This window comes from Balaenoptera acutorostrata, chromosome 8 (assembly GCF_949987535.1).
Source record: "Balaenoptera acutorostrata chromosome 8, mBalAcu1.1, whole genome shotgun sequence".
In the NCBI taxonomy this organism is placed as follows: Eukaryota; Metazoa; Chordata; class Mammalia; order Artiodactyla; family Balaenopteridae; genus Balaenoptera; species Balaenoptera acutorostrata.
The window spans coordinates 27,446,447-27,468,841 of NC_080071.1; the positions used below are offsets into that span (position 1 = coordinate 27,446,447).

Sequence of the window (22,395 nt, forward strand, 5' to 3'; positions counted from 1 at the left end):
AAAGCCAGTGCTCCTCATTGTAAAACCCTATAGTCCAAGGCCAGGATTTGGGACTATAGTCAAGTAAGCCAAGGTCAAACCCAGACACCAACAATCCCCATGCACTCCTCTGACTGAAATTCCTAATCATGGACTAGAAATCAGTCTTTCTGATTTCCAGAAAGTAAAGTCTCCGATTATGTCAGACCATGTGGCTGACAGAGAAATCCAACCCCCACCCTGCCAAGATATCAATATCCTAATCCCCAGAACCTATGAATGTGTTAACTTACATGGCAGAAGGGACTTTGCAGACATGATCAAGTTAAGGACCTTGAGATGCAGAGATTATATTGCATTTCCAGGTGGACCCAATATAATCACAAGGGTCCTTATTAGGGAAAGAGGGAGACAGGAAAGTCAGAGGAGATGTGATGATGGAAGCAGAGGTCAGTCATGTGACAATGGGCCAAAGAATGCATACAGCCTCTAGAAGCTGGGAGCATCGAGGAACAAATTCTCCCCTAGAGCCTCCAGAAGAAGAACAGCTCTACTGCCACCTTGATTTTCTCCCCTTATATAAGACCCATTTTGGACTTCTGGAAGCCAGAAGTCTAAGAAAATAAATTTGTGTTGTTTCAAGCCACTCAGTTTGTGGTGATTTGTTACTACAGCAATAGGAAACTAATACAGACTCCTAAGGCAGGGCTTTTGCCCTGATATCATGGCATCACTCACATCACTCTGAGTTGTCATGGATCCCTAACAGAAATCAGACAGAACCACCAGAGGAATCTGACAGTCTTCTCAGTTGTATTATATTTTTTTAATTAAAAAAAAGTAACTTGGATGTGTGGAAGGATTGATGATCTGTTCTGACTCCAGATGGTCCTGTTCTGCTGATGACAGATAGAAGTCCAGGACAGGCAGCGCCCATCTATCTACATGAAAGAAGGAAGGAAATGATTGATGTAACAAGGCCAGCATGACACAGGAACTCTTCAAAGCACACTTTTTACTTTTCTGACTCTTTAGTAATATCTTTTGAATTGTAGATATTCCATTCCTGTTACAATTTTAATTCAGAACCAACTGTTCTGTTCTTCTTCTTTCTTAACTTCACTCAACGAGTTGGGATTTTAAGCTCCTCCTGCTACTTGAGCAAAAGTAGATATTTCGTTGTTGTTCCCGTCATTGATTAGATTTGGGGTCTAATGTGCCATCAAGGTTAATTATTAAAAAAAAATCTGAATATTAAAGAGATTTTCATTTTTAGATTAGTTATATGAAAGAGGACAAAATACTTTGGCTAGAACAAGAGAATTTGGGGCATCAAGAAAACATCTTGAACAGAAACAGAAAGTAGCACAGGGCTTCACTCCAGGCAAGGAAGGAGTTCTAGGATGGGGACAGACAAGAAGAAGAGAGAGGAAAACACCATGTATATATGAGCAGGGGGGTGAGGGAGAAGGGGCAAGGGGTGGTGGTTAGAACTATGCAGATGGGACCTTGGGCAACCTTGCAATATTCTTGCCCAAGTGTGTGCTGGCAAGTTATGGTCCTACTCATAGGAGCAGAGATATCACTGTCTCTGCTCACTGAGCAGAGAAGCCTTAAGTTTTATCCAAATGAGCATCTCCTGCTCCTGGGGCTCAGTTAGCTGTACTTGCCTTCTGCTTCTCCTGAAGATTTCACTCCATCAGCTAACATCTTGTTTGGGTCCTCCCTGAAAAAATGATTCCTATCCATTTCCTTAAATTTTGCCTGGTTTCTAACTTACCCTCACCTCACAATGCCCCAGGACACATGTAAGCTCAGGTAATGATGAAGTCTTTGGATTGCTCATGTTAGAAACGCGTCTGGGCTTTCCCTGTCTACCAGTGGCATGGCACATTTTGAGTTGGCTGCAGCTATATGTTTGTCTTGGATCAACTGTATGCAAGGGAGGTGATTTGGAGTTGGGGTTAAGAGCATAGCCTCTGGAGCCAGGTTGCCTTGGTCTTAACCCTAGTTCCATCCATTCCTATCTCTGTGGCCTTGGCTGAGTTACTTGGCCTCTCCTGACTCAGTTTCCTCAACTTCAAAATAGAGATCATAGCACCTACCTCACAGGGTTGCTTTGAGGATTAAAGTAGTTAATACATGTAAATCTCTTAGAATAGTATACAGTTAGTACTACCCAAGTTGGACATTCTTAAAAAAAAAAAAAAGAAGAAAAAGAAGGCAGGTAGGGGGAGAGAAGGGGGAGTCCTAGGCACTTAATGGGATGGCATAACAAGGAATCCTATAGCACTTTATGGATGCAGCCTGATTTATTCCCCTCCCAGCACCTCCCTGTCTTTCAATGAGCTGGGATAATGGTTAATGGCTTCCTTTTACCTGATAATAATGTGTAAATTAAGAGTCAACTTGCACAGAGGAAGGAATATAAAGGTCAAAAGTCCTGTTATATTATCAACATACATTTTGAAATAGCTTACTAATCAATTTGGAGAAGCACGGGTCTTTATGGAGGCTTTCTCCCTGATTTGGAGAAGTACTGGCCTAGGCAGTTACCAAGTTGTTGAGACTCTCGACAACACAGACTCCACTAATCTCCTGGTTAAACTGAAGTAGTACAGCCCTTTATATATCCGGGTTTGGGGTTTTTAGACATCTGGTAGAAAGAAAACAGGTGGAAGAATGATTTTGAATGAATAATTTACCACCTTGAAAATTATTTTATTAATGAAATTTATTTTCTCCATTTTTTAACTGAAATTTGTGCTTTTTTTGTGTAGTTGGTCGGCTATGCTAGTGCCTGGGTACTTTAAAAAAAAAAAATACTGGCTTAAGTACTTTGCAGGGAGAGGTGCAAAGGGATCAGATGACATGCTTGTAGAGGAGCCTGTGGGATTGTCTGCCCAGCAACTTTCTGATCCATAGAGGTAGATCTGAGCGACTTGTTTCACTGGGTGCCCACCCTCCTCACCAGAGTGAGGTGGGGTCCAGGCTAAGGGACTGTATACTTGGGTCACTGCATGTGGCTAAATTTGTAACACGGATGGGAGCAGTGAAATATCTGTGAGAGGTGAAGAACATGTCTGCTCAGTGAGGGTTCAACGTCTGGCACAGAATCGGTCTTCAGTGAGTATTTGTTGAATGACCTGACTTAGTAAATGGGTGAACAGATGAATACAGAAATGCCCAAAGCAGCAGACATTCCAGTCCCTGGTTCCAGTGGCTTCCTGCCTCTTAGCTTCCGTGCAGACCTTAGTAAGCCTCCATGATCCTTGGGTTTTTACACATAACTCAGGCCATCTTATGTTGGTTTCTGTTACTTGCAAATTATAGTCACTATTAATAATGAGGAGCTTGGAATTGACTTTGAGATAAACATGAACAAAAATCTATGGAACTTATTCTCTCTTTATATATATGTGTGTATATTTATGAGTGTGTATGCATGTCTGTGTAGTGTCATGTGTGTATGTATATGTATATATACGCATATATCCATATGAACTGGATAAATCAATGTCCCTGAGCTCCATTCCTTATGTCTAAAATAAAGGGGTTAGACTAATGATCTGAATTAAGAGGTTATACTTTAAAGAATTATGTCAATGATTTGTTAGTAAATCACCAGAAGGTATACCGTTGCCAGAAAAGAGAGTCCAAGATAGCCACTTTGGGAGTTCATATACTTTCCATGTTGTTTCATTGTTGAAAACAGTTTGGCAGATCTTTTGGAAGTGCATTCTCTGGTGGTTGCCTGTTATTTTAACTCTGCCCTTGGAAGGTGATCTCCAGTCTATGGTGACTGAGGGTGCTGGTAACACCAGTTTGGGTAAAATAGCAAAATTTAGCTGTAAAGTAGCAGTGAGACTTTCCCCTGTGAACTGGCCCTGGAGGAAAACCATGAGGAGTGCCACGTCAGTATGGACAGAATATTGGTGGGAATGATGTAGCAAACTGAAGTGTCCAAAGGGTGAATAACCAGCAGTAGGCATCCCCAAACTTGGCTGCCCTCTTTTTGATGGGACCTCAATATCCCTCACACATAAAGCACAATGCTGGGTGTGGCCCAGGTGTTCAAAAATGATTGAACACTGTGATTGATAAGCCAAGTTCATAACACCAGCTGTCATCAGTGTTTGAATCCTCATTAATGCCAACTGCTTTACATATATTTTTTTACATATATTTTCTTATTTCACACTGTCAACAATCCTCTTTTTGTTCCCATTTCAAATGTTAGGAAATCGGGACTTAGAGAACGAAAGGAACTCTCCCCAAATCACACTGCTGATAAGTGGCAGAGGATGCTAAGCCAGCTTGTCTGACTCCAAAGCTCACTATGCTATACTGCCTCTCTCTTTTCAACCGTATTTGGAGGCAAGTGAGAATGGCACAAAGCGTTTTGCCTTATACCTGATTTAACTATCAATTATAGACTCTTCACAGACCAATATGGATCTGAATCATAATGTGCTCCTGAATAGCATTGGCTGCCTAGCAAATAAGTTCAGGGGATCATAAACGGTTCAAAAATTGTACATCAGTGTTTTTACAGTGTGGAAATACATGGATTTCTAGCTGTTATTTTCGCTGTGTATTTTCAGAATGTCTGAAAGGGCAGCTTATCTTCTTCAGCACTCATCTCTACGTGGCTCAGCGGTTCACATGGACTTTACTGGCATGTGTCATTGTCCTCCCTTTTCCTATATGCCCTAAGGTAGGGCACTTCTGCCACCCACTGAAGTTCACTTCTAAAAAGCTAATAGCTTTGGGGGAATAGCAGAGGGGTAATTTATTTTTTCAAGTTAGTGTGGAGAAAAGGGAATAGAGCAGATTCTTCCCAGATGCCTGATTTCTCGTCAGCATGCTGCTTGAGTCCTTGATTGAACACACTTCAGCCATCCTGTGCCTAAGGAGAAAAATACTCCTGCCTCACGTCGCTATGGTAACTGATGCTCAGCAGGCAGTTGCAGTTTCATTTAACATAACTGGCTTTTAGAACTTGAGGGGAAAGTATGCTTTCATGTAAGAGAAGGGATGACGAGAGATTTAATTAATGTGTTTCAGCTTAACATAGGGATACAGGTCACTTCCACTGTTTGACCGTAGCATGTATAGCTCCATTTTATATCTGTATCAGATCTAAGGCATCAAAAGGTGGACCATTTCTCTTATCATGTGTGAAGTGCACAAAGTGGGCAGAAACGGAGAGACAGGGGTTGTGCTGAAGCCTTTGCAAAAGGTTTTTCACTTTATAAAACCATCTCGGCTTGAGAGTGTATAGGAGAATTGCTTCCTCTTCTCGCATCCACAAAGGAGGCCTGAGTGATGGGTTGCTAGGCAACCTCACACTGAAGACTGGGGCACTTTGAAATTAACATAGCTGACCTCCCCATCATCTCTGCAGCTCTGCTATTTAAAAGCATTTTGTGAGGCCATAGGACTCAAGAAAATAGATATAAGATGTAAATACAAAAATAAAGAATAGGGGAAATAAACCTGAATTTTTCAACGACCAGGATTCACTCAATGAAAAAAGGCAGCAGTTTGAAAAAGCAGGTTGAGGGTAAAATGGTGTTAGTTGCTATAAACCAGAAACTAGTATTTTGAATAATCTAAGAAGAAAATTTCCCTATGTTTTTAGACATGTTTATAACTGCCATGTAAACTATCACAGCAAGGGGTCTGAAAATACCTAAGGGCAAACAAAAATAAATCCATTTATGATCATATATATCTACTACATATTTTTTAAAAAATCTTAACTCTCAATCCTTAGTATATGATGTTTTGCTTAAGCTCCAGAGTCTCCTACTATTTTTCTTGCTACTGCGTCATTAATATGATACTGGTTGGTGTGGGAAGGGATGGTATTTATTTTGCAAGTAGATGAATATTTGGAAGGAAACTGCAAAGCTGGTCTATGAAGCAGACACACCCTCCTGTCATCAATAAATTATTTAGTTTGATTTTTAAAATATCTCATACCACTGGGAAAGGCTTATGGTAACATTTTAAAATATGCTGTTAAATTTGTAAACATCAAAATCAATCAAAATTGGTGGTACTGGGAAAAGTGGGAGACAAATCCTGAGTTCTTTTTGGTAGGTTTTTTTTTTGTTGTGAGCATATGGGTGAAGCAAGTTTGAAACTATTTTAGGTGGATTATAAGACTGAAGAAATGAACAAATATGATGAAGTTGCTGGGACTCAGGGTCTCACTGTGGAAGAAGGGACATACAAATGAAAACTGGGGGAACACAAGAAAGAACCCTAGGGTGATAAACTGGATTTGGAGGAATTGGTGTAAATTTGTGATTTCTGAAACATATTTCAGTATGTGTGTACTTACACCTGTGTATGCATGTATATGTGTGCACATATATATGTGTATGTATGCATGTGAGTGCATATATACATGCATATGTTTTCTATTTGCTGAAAGGGTTTAGAAACAATTCACCCTAGTGGCAGTGAACACACTTCACACTAAGTTCTTGATCTCTAATACCATTGCCCCACTAAAGGGAACCAGGGCTCCTCAGAGAAATGGCTGATTCCAGGGCTGGGACAGGGTAATTAGAAGTTGAACCTGGGATATTTTGTTATGCTAGAAAGTAGGAACATGCTTAGAAAAAAAAAAAAAAAAAGGAAAAGAAAGAAAGAAAAAGATAGGGGTAGTCACAAGGACACCAAAGGAGCCAACATGAAGTGGTCCTGCTGGCCAAATCTGAAACCATTTGAGCACCAAAATAATGAAAGGCATTAATGAATTATGAACCAATGAAAAAATAGGAATTCATGAACACATATGATATTAAATAATAAATATGTAAAAAAGTAAAAAGAATAATAAATAAGCAAAGGAGGGGCTCTTGCTTATAGTAAAATGCTAAGGGCTGACTGCTTGGAACATGTGGAGAAAGTGGTGACGTTAGAATATCATCATTTATAATCATCATGGTGAATGTTAGATCAGGCAGGAATCAGGCTAATCTAGGGGAAGTTTTTGAAGAAGCAGAATATTTGTAAGATCTTAAAAAAATCTCCTCACAGATTGGTTATTAGTTGCAAGGGGAAAAATAACAATTATATGGTAGAAAAGTTTGACTTGTGTAATCAAAATTAATGTCTCCAATGAGGAGACACTCAACTCAGATTGAATCTTAAGGAAATATCAGGCAAACCCAAAACAAAGGAACACTCAAATTAAAAAAAAAAAGGGGGGGGCAGAGGACTGTATTTTCAAAAATAGCTATTTTATAAAAGACAGAGGAAGGCTGTGGAAATGCGCCAGATTAAACAAGACTAAAGACATGACAAGTAAATGCAATACCCAATCCTAGAATGGAACCCAACTGGAGGGAAAAGATGCTGTAGAGGATATTATTGGATCAGTTGGTGGTAAATAGTGGCAGATTAAAAGTTTTGTATCTATGTTGAATTAACTGATGTTCAAAACTGTACTGTCCTTAAACTGGAGAATATCCCTATTCTCATGAAATACACAATGAAGTACTTTGGAGTACAGAGGCATGTATGATGCATGCAACTTACTCTCAAAATGTTCAGAAAAAACATTTTACGTATAGGTGTGTATATGTGTGTGTGTATAAATGTATATATAAAATTTGTATATACACAGAGAAGATTCAAATGACGTAAAATACTAACAATATTGTAGTATGTATCTGGGTAAATGGCATGTGGGTGCTCTTTGTACTTTTCTTATTCACGAAACTTCTTTAAGTTTGAAATGACTTCCAAATGAAAAATCAACCCCAAATTTTTTTTGTGTGTGGAAAAAACCCAATTTTTATTGGAACTAAAGTAATGAATATTTACAATTTAAGAAATCTGTGGAAACAGCAGTAAGCTCACTCACACAAAAAAGATATTACACTTCATAAGAGACAGTAGAGTTACTTGTTCAGCACAAAGAACTGACATCAGGACCCAGACACATCTCCTTGGTCACATTTCTTCCCCTGACCTCTGTGTGGTCTGTGCTCCATCATTTTAACTTTGCTCTTGCGTGTTCTCAATATCCTGGACTTTCCCCAATCCCCGTATCCCCCTCAAATTATCCTCTGCAATCTGTGACTTAATGTGAAAAACTGGCTGGAAACTTGTCAAGAAAGTGTATGTCAGGGAGTTTTCATTCACTGACTAGAGCAACTTCAAGTATTTAACTTAAACGGTTTGAAGAGAGCATTTATGTAACTGCTTAGCATTTTAGCACATTTTTTCCTCCAGTGTTCTTTAAGCTTAGTGTGTTTTCCATAAAAAGTTTAATCTCTACCCATGAAACAGGACCTATTACCCATTATAAGTGAGGATACTACTGAATACTTCCCAGCCCTGTTCTTAGTGTTTCAAGTTTTTTTTTTTTTTTTTTTTTTTTAAGGTTCTTACATCATTTACCCATTAAAAATAAAACTAGCCTGCCTCTGGCGGAAACTGAAATAGTAATTACTTTCTTAAAATACACTTGTTTTTTTAAAACAGAGTTTCTGTTACATTGCCAAAAGAATTTGTTTGAAGAAAGATAAACATAACATACACACTATTTGAAAACAGCCCCGTTCAAAGATTGCCATAGATTCTAAGGTTGTACCACTCGGAAGGAAGACATTTAGAATCTGCTCGTTACTCAGCTTTCCTCGTTTATGGGATCAAATTGTTTTACGGGCAGCGTGCCAGATCCATTTATGTGCACTATAAGGCCGAGTGTAGAGTCAGGCATTTCTCTAGAAAACATCTGGTTCTTAAGAAGAGGATTCAAAGGTGGGTAACACTTTTTTGCTCGTAACTATGATTTATGATGTTACAGTAACCCCCCTCTAATCTGGCAGGCAGACTTCCAGCAACCACAACCAGGAACCTGGAAGTAAGTGAAAATACTTCAGAGCTCAAGGAAAACAGAGGCCCCCAAATTCCATGCATATGAAAGAGTGGTACTGCCTTTAGGTCAAAGTCCACTTTACTATAAAACTGATGGAGCAAATCAGCATAAGGGCTCCTAAGCACACCTTTATATGTAATACCTCTTTCTACAGTTATTTTGTTCCTTTACTCCCTTTACAAAAATCACACATCCCTCTGAACTCTAATTCTTCTAAACCACCCCCTGGACCCCTTTTCCTCCTCAGGCTTCTCCCTTTTCTCTTTCTTATACCTTCAATATCTACTGACCTTTCCCCATAAATATTCCAAGATGCTCAAGTAGCTCCTGTCTTGAAAAACAGAAAACAAAAACCCTTTCATAAACCTCTGTAGCCATCACTCTATTGCTCCCTTACCCTCAGCCCTATAGCCAAACATTTTTCTCTTCTGTCTCTAGTTCCTCACCTTTCATTCAAACTTTGTTCAAATTAGTAAGGGATCCTCTTCCTCCAAGGGGTGCAGTTGCAGTTGTGAGACCCAGAGTGCTAGCTTCTGCTCCTCTGCTACCCCCTCGGGTGGGTCACTCTGTCCAGGGCTCACACGACACAACTACACATTGTGGCCCTGTGTGATCTCGGGTATTTCCTCCGGCTTCTTATTAGTTACATTTGGTAGGATCATCTTTAAAACTCTGTTACTAGAATCATGCAAAGTGCAGAGAACTGGTTTTTTTCTGCAGTTACAGGACTGTACTCTTCACTCACCTTGACAAGTGGTACTCCTCTCTCCCTCAGTAACTCCTGTGCTCTCCTATTAAGTTGCTATCGCCACTCTCCTATTGCCATTTTCTGGTAGTCTTTTTCAATCTTCTCCTTCTTGAATCTTTTTCTCTAACAATTGAAATAAACCAGATTACATTTTGTACAAACCATTAAAGTGTGGGTGTTAAGAGTTTTTCTATTCATCTTTAAGAAATCTTTTTTTTAAAAAAAAAGCAAAAATCCTTATTTTTAGTGTGTGTTCCTTGCAGTTAACTTGAAAAATGGCAAATTTTTCATCACTCAGATAGAACTATTGTTAAAAATTGGGTTAGTTTCATTTAGTTGTGTGTGTGTATCTTACATATACATCTATTTATATTCTTTTGCAAATTGTTATAGGAACAGTTATGTTTCTTGCATTTTCACTTATTTTGTGAAAATCTTAGCAGTTAAAAATCTTTTAAAATTCTTTAAAAAATAGGAAAAAAAGAAAAACTCTTTGAAAACAGTTTTTGATGACTACATAGTACTCCATTATTGGGTAAACTAATATATTTGACCACTTCATTTATGCTGAATGTTTTGGCAATAACCAAAAAACCCAAGCTTTTTGCTTCTACGGTTTTTTAAACCAAAAAGCTTTGAGGAAATTTCTGAATGTCCCCTATGATAAATTTCTCTAAGTGGGATTACTTGGTCAAAGGACAGAATCTTAAATCCATACTGCCAAATTCCCTTCGGAAAGGATGAATGTGGTGGTTTTCTTGCACTGTTGCCAATGTTTCATTAAAAACAAAAAGCAAAATAAAACATAAAAGCATTTGCTACTTTATCAGCACTAGCACTGTTAATATGATCCTGTTATAAGGCTCTTTCTTCACTTATCTCCAGAACCAAACTAGGAGAGTTCCTGTCAGTCTTAACTGGTCTTTTGGTTTCCATAGTGATTCTATTATCTATCCTAGTGCAAAGTTTAACCTAGCTTCCTCAGCTGTCCATACATAAAACCCTTCCAGAATTACTCTAGCTTCTTGACTTATGGGAGAGAGAGCGGTTTCCTTTTGGGACCCAGTTCCCCATACTAGCTGGCCTAATGTCAAAGGGCATTGAACTTAAAAATGCTTCCTGGCTATGAGGGTGGTGGTATTCAAACCCCAAAAGCACAGAAAATTCATTCATGTTGTGTCCCTCCCTCCCCGTCCTCCGTGTGGGCCCCAAACTATCACTGAACATGCCACAGGCACTGATTCCTTCAAGCAGCAGTTCAGTTTGAGTTCCAGCTTTCCTGGATGTGTGATCTTGGGCATGTGAACAAGAAAAACATCAGAGATTAGTTAGTGCTAAATAGAGAGTTTAACAAGGGTGACAGGGTACAGACTGACATGATGGCTACTTTAGAGCGTTGGCCTGGGCATGGACAGGGTCTCTGAGGAGGTGATAATAAACTGGTACCTGAATGAAAGAAAGAATAAGCCTAGAGAGGGAAGCTTGGAGACAGTAAGCGGGGATTAGGGAGAGAATTCCAGCAGAGGAGAGAAGGTCAAAAGTCTGTTCCAGATGGATGAAATGAGATTTATGCATGTAAAGAGTGCAACATAATTTCTGGTGGGGGAGGGGAGCAAGAGAGAGAGGGAAGGAGGGAGGGAGACAATGAATGAGAATCTTGACTCCTGTACGGCTGTGCTTCTCGGGGAACTGACTAGTCCTCTCCATCTCACCTTTGCCTGCATTGTCTCTTTTCTTCTGTGAAGGTTCTTCTCAGTTGCAACTACTACTTGACCCTGTTTGGTTTATAATAAGTAAGTAGAGCTACTATTTATTAAGAGCCCAAGTGAGTTAGATTCATTAGGTTTTATGTACGTTCTTTCACTTAATTCTTACAACAACCCGAGGAAGGTTATTATCCCGATACGTTACTTTATGGATAAGAAAAGCAAAACGAGGCTCAGAGAGCCTATGTAACTTGAGAAAGTAGTAAAGCCAGACTTGAAACCTAAGCCGGTCTGACTTCAGAGCCGTGTTCTTCGCTGCTACACTACACTGCTCCTCACTTACACCTCTCGTTGGAAGCTGCCACATTTGTAAGAACGTTCATTCCGCTCAGCTCTTCTCGTTCCTCATTACCCAGCCACCTCCGTGACAGAACACTCAGCTTCATCTGCTAGCCAGATGCAGATAAAAGAATTTTTCTTATAGACACCGTCTCTCTTAGTTATGGAAGGAACCTTAATATAGGAAAGGCTGGTGTGGAATCCAGGCTCTGACAATTCTTCTCTGACCTTGGGCAAATCACTTAGTTTGAGCCTCATCATCTGAAAAAACACTATTTCTCTGGAGAGCTGACTGAGAAATAAAAGACCTAGTTTAAAGAAAGTTTCTAGAATAGTATCTAACAAATGGCAGAATAAGTGGCTGCGTAAGAAACAAAAACAAACTCATTTTACAGATAGGAAAACTGATTTGGAAATGTCTTGCTGGGAAAAGAGATGTTCTACTTTCTCTATCCAACTTCCATAATTCTAGCATTCCATGATGCAGGCTCACTGGAACTGCTAAGGGTATTCTGTTATATCACGTCTTTAACAATGTCCATTCAGGCTGAAAGGTTATAGAGAAAGAGATAATCTGTCACAGTGCCAGAACTGTAAAACAGGGATAATAATGTCTATATTATAGGAATGGGGGATAAATGTAATAAGACATGTGAAAGCGTTTTAACAGGCATGAAATGTTTCATAAATGCTCTACTTATTAAACATTTTCATGGAATGCCATACATAAAAGAATGACTAGAATTTTATAACATATAATTGGAATTAAAAGGACTCTGGAAAATTGGAGAAGTGATCAGAAACTAGAATGTAGCTCAAAAGAAATAAACATGAGGTACTTAAGGAAAAGCAAGGGACTTTGAAAAATACTGTTTATTGAAAATGCAATTAAAATTGAAGACTGCGTTTATTCTATTTTTAAAGGCAACTGAAAAAGGTATAGATAACATACTAAAAATCATGTTAAGAATTGAGTTTATGAAGATTAGGTTAAATTCAGTGTAAAGAGTGAGTGCTCTCCCAGGGTGGCGGCAGGGATTCTAGGGAGAGCGGGGTCTGCAGCTGCTTTTACACGGTGTGCTTTGGGAGTCCCTACTGACCAGAAATATTCTCCACCAGATGCTACAGCGTCTAAAGTTACACCAAAAGACCTCGTCTTTGGGCTAAGGTTAAATATTGCTATAAAGGTTTACCTATTTAAACTAATTTCAGGTACTGGTTATTTCTTAAAAGGATCACATAGGCATTGGGAGCAGGAAGAATCAGTTCAACAGAGAAGCGAAACACACACACTCTTTATACTTTTCCACAAAGATTTTTCTAGGAAAGCCACATTTTCTGTAATACTACCCATTAGCATGGGGAGCCTACCCTGATTTTGCAAAACTCACCATGTCTTTTGAGTTCCAAGAGGAATACAAATCATAAATTTATAAAATCTTTATTAAAAAATATATTTTCTTTTTCATAAATATCTACAGGGAAATTTACTCAAACCTTTGAAATGACAGAGGCTATCACAAAAATGTTTAACAGAGAACAACAATATTGTAAATGTATTTCCTGAAAGAAACAACTAATGTTCCTTAGAAAAGATATAGGATACTTAACTACCAAGATTTTAACAAAATATTTTTTATAGAAATGGGTTATAATCTTTACCACAGAGTCACCAAATCTGCACCTAATCAAGAGAGTCAATTAAATAAACCAGCTCTCATTCACCTTCTCCATCAGAAGACATCCATTTAACATAGCGTTTCTCTTTATATACAACAGCAGCCTCTGCTGGAGAAAGAAAAGTATGCTTTCTATTACAAAGTATTAGCTTAAAGCTATTTTGAACTGGAAGAACTCAGATTCTTTTCATTTCTTGCTTAAAAAAGCTAAAATAATTTTCAAGGTCTTAAAGATGTACGAGCCTTATCAAGTATATCCTTTCTGATTTTGGGGTAAGTTGGATGTGCTTCGAGAACCTGCAAAAACACACACATGAACAAAAAAACAAAATAAAACAAAAGCATAAGAACTTGTAATTCATTATCAAGAACTGGGGAGTGACACAACTTACTAGAAACAGCATGACAGCTGAGATTTCATTATATTAATACTACAAATATAACAACACTTTTTAAAGGTGATATCTGAGATGTGTATGACATGATGACTCATTTCTATTAACAGCAATTAAATGGAAAAGGTAGAATATAATACTACACTTGAAAAATACAACAAATATAATTATTTCCTTAATAGATCAGTTACAGAAAACAATTATGTATCAATGATTTAAGATACTTTTAAAAATTTAGCTATTTATGCATGATATTTAATAAACACTTAGTTATTTTTACCCAGGAGCACACATCAGATTTACCTGGAATGATCTTGAAACATACAAAGAGTCTAGGAGTAGCGGAAATTCATTAAAAAAAAAACCTCCACAAATGATTCTAATGTATAACCTTACATTAATATACAACCTTAACCTTAATGTGAAATGCTGCCTTACACAGAGACTCAGTAATTAACAGCAATCGCTGGGGCCAAGTATTTACTATACTGATGCTCACACAGCTTTCTGGGATAAGGCACGTTACATAATTCTCTGCTAATGAGCTTTTCTTGGAGCTCCCAATAATGTTTAGTAAAATGTCTTATATGGAATATCAGTGTGACAATGTATATAAAGAAACTGCAAATTCTAAAACTGCAACTTAAATATTTGTCATTTTTAACAAGGGATCATTTAGTCAGGAATCAATTCCGTAAGTGTAATTGAATGACTTCTAAATGACAAAAAAAACCTCTTTAATTTATAAATCTGAATCCCCTAATAACCAGACTTAAGACACATACATAAGAACTTCTACTCAGAACAGTGACGTGGAGAATCTATAATAATCCTGAGATATCTTCTGACTTAAGGATTAAATTTTATTTAACGTGCTTCTCTAGCCTCTTTCTTTAAATTGACGTAAACATTTTATTATTTGAGCCCAATGAAAAACATGTTTTTTCAATTTAAGTAAACTTTATTTTCTAAACTTTGAAAACTGGTAGTATCTCCCAGATATATTTGATGAGTCATTTAACCAAAATATGATGTCTTCTATCTCTATTCATGTACATCTTGATATTAAATAAAAGTAGGAAATAGTGCATCTGAAAAATTTTAAGAAATCTAAATTTAAGTTTTACCTGGTGACATACATCAATTGCATCCACATATCTTTTTGCTTTTAAGTAATTAAATGCCAGTTTGTACCCTGTAAAGACAAAAAACCCAACAATGATATAGTACTATATTTATAGAGCATACTGTTAATATTACCTTTTTCGGCCTCCTCCTTTGTTTGCTTACTCTAATATCAGAGAACTCTTAGTGGAGGCTGGTGACTGTACTACGACAGAAATGATAAGATAATAGAAGGTGGAGTGACATAAAAGGAGAACAGGTAGGAAAGAAAATGGAGTTGTAACAAAGGACCACAGTTGAGTTAGAAGATGGCCAGCCATCCCACAAATGCGGTTTTGCAACTTACTAGAAAAGTCCCATTTGTTTCAGATTATGGTAAAAACTCATCATAGGGCAGTAAATGGTAACACAGCTATTCATTTATACAGTACAGATTTACTTAACACGTCAGGCAAACTGGTTCCTTCAGTCATGAGGTTTACATCCCATTAGGAAAGAAAGTACCTTATTTAAGTAATTATGTAAGTACCTGAATAATTTCAAAACTGAGATAAATGCTATGAAATAAAGGTACAGGCCAAGAGCACTGTAATAAGAAACCTGGTTGGGGAGGGGGTGGGAGTCAGGCAAGGTCTGAAATCTGAAGGAAGAGGTATAATGTAGGCCAAGGGGGTGGGAAGCAAGAACACTGTTAGGCAAAAACTGCACACGGAAAGGCCAGTGGTAGAGCGAGACATAGCAACCAAATGGACCTGGAGCGCACGAGCGGAGGGCAGAGCAGGGGGGAGAGCGGCTCAGAAGACACTGGGTTAGTCATCAGATAGCCACATCAGCGATGAGTAACAAGTACCACAGTTACGGATACTAAAATGTCACATTTCAAATACTGACAATTTAGAAGAAAGTTTTAAGACATTCTTAACTGACTGTTGTTCTGTAACAATGCCATAATAGTAAGCAAACTAAGGAAAAGACAAAAAAAGTGGACTCAATAAATAAGATATAACACGATGTAAAATAATATGTAACTAATAAATTAAATATCTTGCTTTACCATTTAGAAATATGAAAAAGGGAAATCTGAATGCTGCTCTTAGGCTTTAATCAAAGTACCAAAGCAAGTTTTTAGAATTTCAAAGCAATGTTTTAAAAGAATTGCTGGCTAATGCAATCATATGGTAGCAAAAAGTAAGGAAAAGGAATGATCAAAATTCATTGTATTCGATACACACACACACACACAGAAATGAGAAATGTCCAAGATGAAAACAATAAGTGTCAGAGAGGTAAACTTGATATCATTAGAAAATAATTATAAAACAGATTAATAAATAGAGTTTATTAGAGACCTGGACTCAGGTTTCTTTCAGTCTTAGTGTCACCTCAGAACAGTTATTTGAAAACAAGCCTTCTGTACTTCAAATTAGTTGATTTGAAATAGTTAAGAATTGCTAATGATGTGTTTGCAAACATGTGAAGTAAATTGAATTTAATGTTGAATACTTTCAAGCATTCACCTAATAAAGCCACTGTTAAGCATTGGAAAAAAAAAAAAAAAAGGAACATTTAAAAGAACATTTAAAAAGGAAAACAACTTAAGATGTCATGCCAAACATGGAAACTAGAGCCAAAAAAACCTAGACTTAACTTTTGGTTTCTGGCTTCCTGACTAGCTTTGAGACCTTAGACAAGTCACCTGAGCTGTCAATTTCAAGTTTCCTCACCCAAAAATGGAAGGATAACTCTGCTCTCTCTTAGTGTAAGTTTAAAGATCAAATGAAATACTTGTTGTGAAATGCTTTTAAAAATTTGAGTATCACGCAAATATTAGTGTTTTTTTTTCCTGTGTAAACACTAAATTAGAAGCACAAAGTTTTCATATTGAAAGAAACTTGATAGATTATTTCCTTCAAAAAACTTCAGAGGGGAAATGAAGAGCTAGAAATGGCAAAGAACACGTGTACCGCAGCTGCATGACACGTGTCAGGCTTCTAAGAATTCAACTCTTTGTAATCAGGAAAAAAAACGGGGGAGAGAGAGAGAGAGAGTGCGCTCGTGAACACGAACAATGTGAACAGCCCAGTGACTGTCACGTAACCTGGGAATGACTGTGAAGGGAGAAACATGACTGTGTTCTCCTCTCAGTGGATCTCAGCTCCTGGTGCCTTTCACAGTTACAGTACTCACGCCTGAATCCTATGAAAAGAACACAACCATGATTTTAAGGATTTCCTGACAAGTGAAAAAGTGAAATAAATGCATCATTAACTTGGCCAGGCAGGCTGGGGATACTGGATGCAATGATAATCTTAAGGAAGAAACTGTGAGAATTAATTGAGAGCCTCAGAGAAATGCCTACTAAGGAGAAGTCAAAGGAACTGAAAAAATCACCTATAAAAACACAAAGATAACACAGTGAAGGAGCTACTGACTTGAAATCTCTTTATTTGCTGGTCTTCCAAGGAACAGAGTATTTAAATAACTGAGCTTCTAACTGTATTCCTTCTGGGGAATAAAGCATCAAAATTAAATATATTTTAAGGATTTTAAGGAATGTTCATTTTACAAGCTGATTTTATTCTGTAAGACAATACCTGAGAAGGAAGCGTTAGTTCCTGTGCTCTATACAAGTCTAGTAAAATAACAGACCTCAGAAAAATACAAGGTAGGGGAAGTCCTGAACTGACAGCAGTAAGTCTAAAGATGACCAATCTGACTGCAGATTAAATCTGAGTCATTATTGTGCCACGGCTGCTAAAAAGACAGATGCCATCTTAGGTTGAACTATCAACTACTAAATGCCTAATTTAAAAAAATAAGCTTCATTATACATACAATTCGTTCTTAAATCATACTTAAGAAATTGTTCATTTCTGGTACAACAGGTCAAGAGGGACATGGACAAATAAAATTTTAATATCTCACCCTGTATTCCAAAGCAAAGTTTGGGAAATACTATTTGAGAGCTTCCAGGAGTCAGCAAGGAGGGTGAAAGACTTGAAAGCAAGAATGGACAAGCACCTGAGGATGGTCTGGAGAGAAACTGAGGAGAGACATGACAGAGTTTGCAATTAGAGGGCCATTATGTCTAAGGGCGGAAGGACTCTGTGTGTTGCTCCAGAGAACAGACAGGGCAGTGTCAATGAAGCCTATTTCAGCGCAACACAAAGAAAGAGAGGCCTGGGGAGGAGCTCCCTCACACTGTGGGAGACAGGAGTCACTAAGTATATTCCAGATGCTGCCCATCTGTTAGGGATACTGGAGACTAGCCTTCCTCAAACCAACGGGCTACCACTGGAACCAGATGACGTTTCTAGATGCTCAAGAGAAAAAAAAAAGTTCCGTAGTCAAATTACTGTGGGAAACATGATGTCCCCTCTGTGATATCCATCACAGTACATATTAGGGTTTAGAAGCTTTGAGAAGTTCTGCAGTAAAGAAACCAGTAGGACTTGATTTGATGCAATGTCTTCCCACTTCCTTCACAATAGAACACCTTCCCCCCACAGCATCAGCATTCTGGAATTAGAGGGTGAAGGGAAAGAAAGGGCAGAATTAGATCGGATGTCCTTTAAGGCGACTGAGGTGGAGTTTGAATCTCAGGAAACTACACCTAATAACTTAGTAGCTAATAATCTATTATAAATATAAAATTTATTTTTCAGAAGGTCCGACAAAGGATGTTGGCTCTTAATGTGTATTTTGTCCTTAAAGAGAAAAAACAAATGCATTTAAATGAAGATTTACATATAAAACCCACGTTTCCTGTGAAAACCTAGTGTCTAAATTTTAAACTCACCTACTGCTGGATTTGTCTGATTGCCATGTTTCCACGCCATCTCATAGTTTAAGGCAGCGTCTGTATATGCTTGCTCTTTTTCCATAATGTATCCCATATATTCATAAGCTTTGCAGCAAGACTGAAGAAAAATGCAAGATGTATCAACAGATTACACTTGATATCACTAAGATTTTATGGAGTGCTTATGACTATAGAGGTCAACCATATTAACTAATTTAAATGGCACGTAAAACAGTGGTTGAATTTTCAACCTTGGCTGTGCAATCCAATCACCTATGGGACTTAAAAAAAAGATTCTGATGCCAAGCCCCTATCCCAAACCTACAGAATCAGGATGTTTGGGTGAGAGGGAAGGAGATGTTTTATACATATACATGTACACTTTTTATTACAAATAATTCTAACACATATAGAAATAACAGTATGATGGACCCCCTGAACCCGTATCTTCAACAATGAACTCCTGACTGATACTGTTTCACTACTCCATACACTTGTCCTTCTGTATTATCAGAAAAAAAACCCTCAGATACTACATCATTTCACCCATAAATATTTTAGTATGCCTCTTTAAAAATAAGGACTTTCTTTCAACATAACCACAAATTATCACACCTAAAATGTAACAACTCCCTGATATCACCAAATATCCAGTCACTATTCAAATTTCAAATAGTCTTAACATACTTTTTTGTTTGCATGTTAGGATGAGGATTCAAATAAGGGCCACACACTGTGACTGGTTGAAATGTCCCTAAACTTCCTTTTGATCTAGAAGTCTCCTCTCTGTGTCTCTGTCTCTTTCCTTGCAATTAAATGTAGAAGAAACAAGAATGTTCATCCTAGAGTTTCTCACAGCCCAGATTTAGGTGAATGCATCCTTATAGTAGTTATATAATATATTCCTATGTCATTGATATTTCCTGGAAATTGTATTAGACCTAGAGGTTTGTATCCGATTTTGACTTGCGGGGAAAGAGGTGAAACTACTTACTTCATAGATCAGTGCTCAACCGAGTCACACTACTCCTTATGAAAAAGCAAAAATGCACAATGCTGTATACATGTTTTTAGGTATTTTTTAATTGCTATGTTTTCCCAGAGTGTTAATTTTAAAAAATCGAAAAATAGAAAAGTAGGTATATTAAAATTCACTGCATTATTTTAAATTTGAATATTTTTTCTATTTATCATAATTTTACTTTCCTTACTTTAATGCAAGACGAGACATCACTAATATTTTCATGAAAACTATTAACCATTAAAAAATACACACAAACATGGATCAGGGCACACGTTTTCCCTTTTTGCTTCAGGCTTCAATATAGCTCAGCGCAGCACTGTAAGATCCTACCTGTCTTACCTTTTGATACTTTGATTTTTTAAAAAATATTGCATTAAATGTCATTCATCCTGATCACTACATTGGACTGAGTGTTTATGTTCCCCCAAATTCATATGTTGAAATCCTAGCATCCAATGTGATGGTATTAGGAGGTGAGGCTTTGGGGAGGTGAACAGGTCATTTGGGTGGAGCCCTCCTGAATGGGATTAGTGACCTTATGAAAGGGACCCCAGACAGCTCCCTTGCCCTCTTTTTCTGCCATGTGAGGACACAGTGAGAACTCATTAGTCTGCAACCAGGAAGAGGGTTATCACTACAACCCAACCATGCTGGCACCCTAATCTTAGACTTCCAGCGTCTAGAACTGTGAGAAATATTGATAAATTTCTGGTGTTTATAAGCCACCCAGTCTATGGTACTTTGTTATAGCAGCATCACTTAACTAAGATAATCACTGAGATTTTTTTTTAATATTTATTTATTTATTTATTTATTTATTTATTTATTTGGCTGTGCAGGGTCTTAGTTGCAGCACGTGGGATCTTCATTGCAGCATGTGGGATCTTTTTAGTTGTGGCATGTGGGATCCTTTTTTTTTTTAGTTGCAGCATGCGAACTCTTAGTAGCGGCATGTGGGATCTAGTTCCCTGACCAGGGATCGAACCCGGGCCCCCTGCACTGGGAGCACGGAGCCTTAGCCATTGGACCACCAGGGAAATCCCGATAATTACTGAGATTTTAAGTACTCCTTTAAATTTCAGACTTGGAGTGAGTGTTTCACCTGTGTCACCCCACTCTGACCCTCTCATAGATGGTGTGTTCTTCCATCACGTGGCACGTAATGTCTTGTGATGTTATACCCATTCATTAATTCATCATGGTTGGAAAACAGTGACATTCTATCATTCTTTCTTCATTTATTAGCTGGAAAACATCTATAATGAGAAACAACTCCTTTTCCACTATTTTGTTTCCCAGCAGTATTGTTCATACAGAAAAGGCAGGATAGATGCTTAATTCTTTCCCTTTATTTGCCAGCTTTAGAAATAAGTCAGTTTACTAGCATATTTCAGTGGTGACCAATTAGGGTTTTTTTTCTTTTTTAGATCTTTGTAAACTCATGGACTTAGACATATTTGGTGTGTTCCAACTCAATGCAGTTATTACTGATATCTGAAGTGTCTCAACTTTGGCGAGTGGGAGTATCCTCAAGTTGGCTCTTGAGTCCCTGACATGACTCCAGTTATCACTGATAGCTTCCTTGCCATCTGGTATGACAAGATGGTCTAGTGTCATCTTGCACATTTCCTGCCCCAGATCTGGATGATCTCCATTTTTTAATTATATAATTCAAAGTTTCTAAGCTCTGGTTCCTGAATTTCAGGCTTCCAATATTGTCATGCCTAAGCAGTAGGGCTGACGCCTCTAAAGCAGCCATCATGTTCAACCATGCAATGTACTGCTGTCTGCATTCTGGCAAATTGAAATTCTATCTGCACTGAAACCTTAATTCCCATGAAATCTTGCTTAATCCTAGATTAGGCATGTAAGGGTTAGTTATGTGGCAGTTTAGATTTTTCAGAGCCTATTAATAAGTATTCTTTTTTTTAAGGCCAATGTAACTTAAATTACATGTATAATTACATAAATTGATAAATGGCTTGATATTTTAGGTTTTTAAAGTCCCCAAGAAAATAACTTAATAGTATTAGATGATCATGACTCCTCTTTGAAAAACAAATGATCCATTTTGTAATCTAACTGGCTCAAAGGGAATAAAACATAGATTTGCTGTGATTAAGATTTTGAAGTAACTGATAAGACTCTATAAAGATAAATATCCTCAAGTTTCTAAATTGAGCACCATTATTTCTCAATAAATAGTAACAAATTCTTAACTTAAAACATGTTATAAAAAGACATCCTTTTCTGGGCAATTAAATACCAAAATGCACTGTTAGTAAAGAGCCTTAAATTCTAAGGACTTGAAGATTTTCAGTTTTATACCTAATGATACGGACTTTTCATTAAACAAATCAAATTAAATGCTTAAAACACTTTTCCCTACAAATTATGCAGAGTAGATTCTAATAATGTGAAAACAACATGCAGCTGCAGTCAGTTCATCAGGAGTATTTAACAGGAGGGACAGACGTCCGCAATTAATGCTCTTCTGCAACTTTCATTAGTTCTGGGATGAGATGGATAATCACAGGCAAACGCTTGACATTCCAAAACACTTTCTGAAAGTAGGGCAAACCACAGCTGAAACTTGAAACTGCAATCTCTCTTTCTTTATTTTCAAGGGCAAATGGCTTCTTTTTTATTACTAATGTTTACTTCCTGATTGTGGTAAAAACAAACATTTAATT

The 22,395-nt window shown here is 37.6% G+C and overlaps 1 protein-coding gene across 8 annotated transcripts in view; it reads right to left on the reverse strand.

Annotated features, from left to right (window-relative positions):
• Positions 1 to 829: 829 nt before the first annotated feature.
• The window catches only part of TTC21B (tetratricopeptide repeat domain 21B), a 98,388-nt gene continuing 76,822 nt past the window's right edge, over positions 830 to 22,395 (reverse strand). For 2 of the 8 annotated variants that reach the window (XR_009009063.1, XR_009009065.1), the window contains 6 exons: positions 18,676 to 18,796; positions 14,879 to 14,946; positions 13,600 to 13,653; positions 13,403 to 13,465; positions 9,630 to 9,755; positions 830 to 920 (listed from right to left, as the gene is read on the reverse strand). Coding sequence is in view for 3 of the 8 variants with exons in the window: in XM_057551467.1 (XP_057407450.1) it covers positions 9,687 to 9,755; positions 13,403 to 13,465; positions 13,600 to 13,653; positions 14,879 to 14,946; positions 18,676 to 18,796 (375 nt within the window). In the remaining 5 variants the exon portion in view is untranslated. Of the gene's footprint in view, positions 921 to 7,845; positions 9,756 to 13,102; positions 13,654 to 14,878; positions 14,947 to 18,675; positions 18,797 to 22,395 lie in introns of those variants that run through there. The other 6 variants (XR_009009064.1, XR_451083.2, XM_057551467.1 and 3 more) reach the window with 6 other exon arrangements.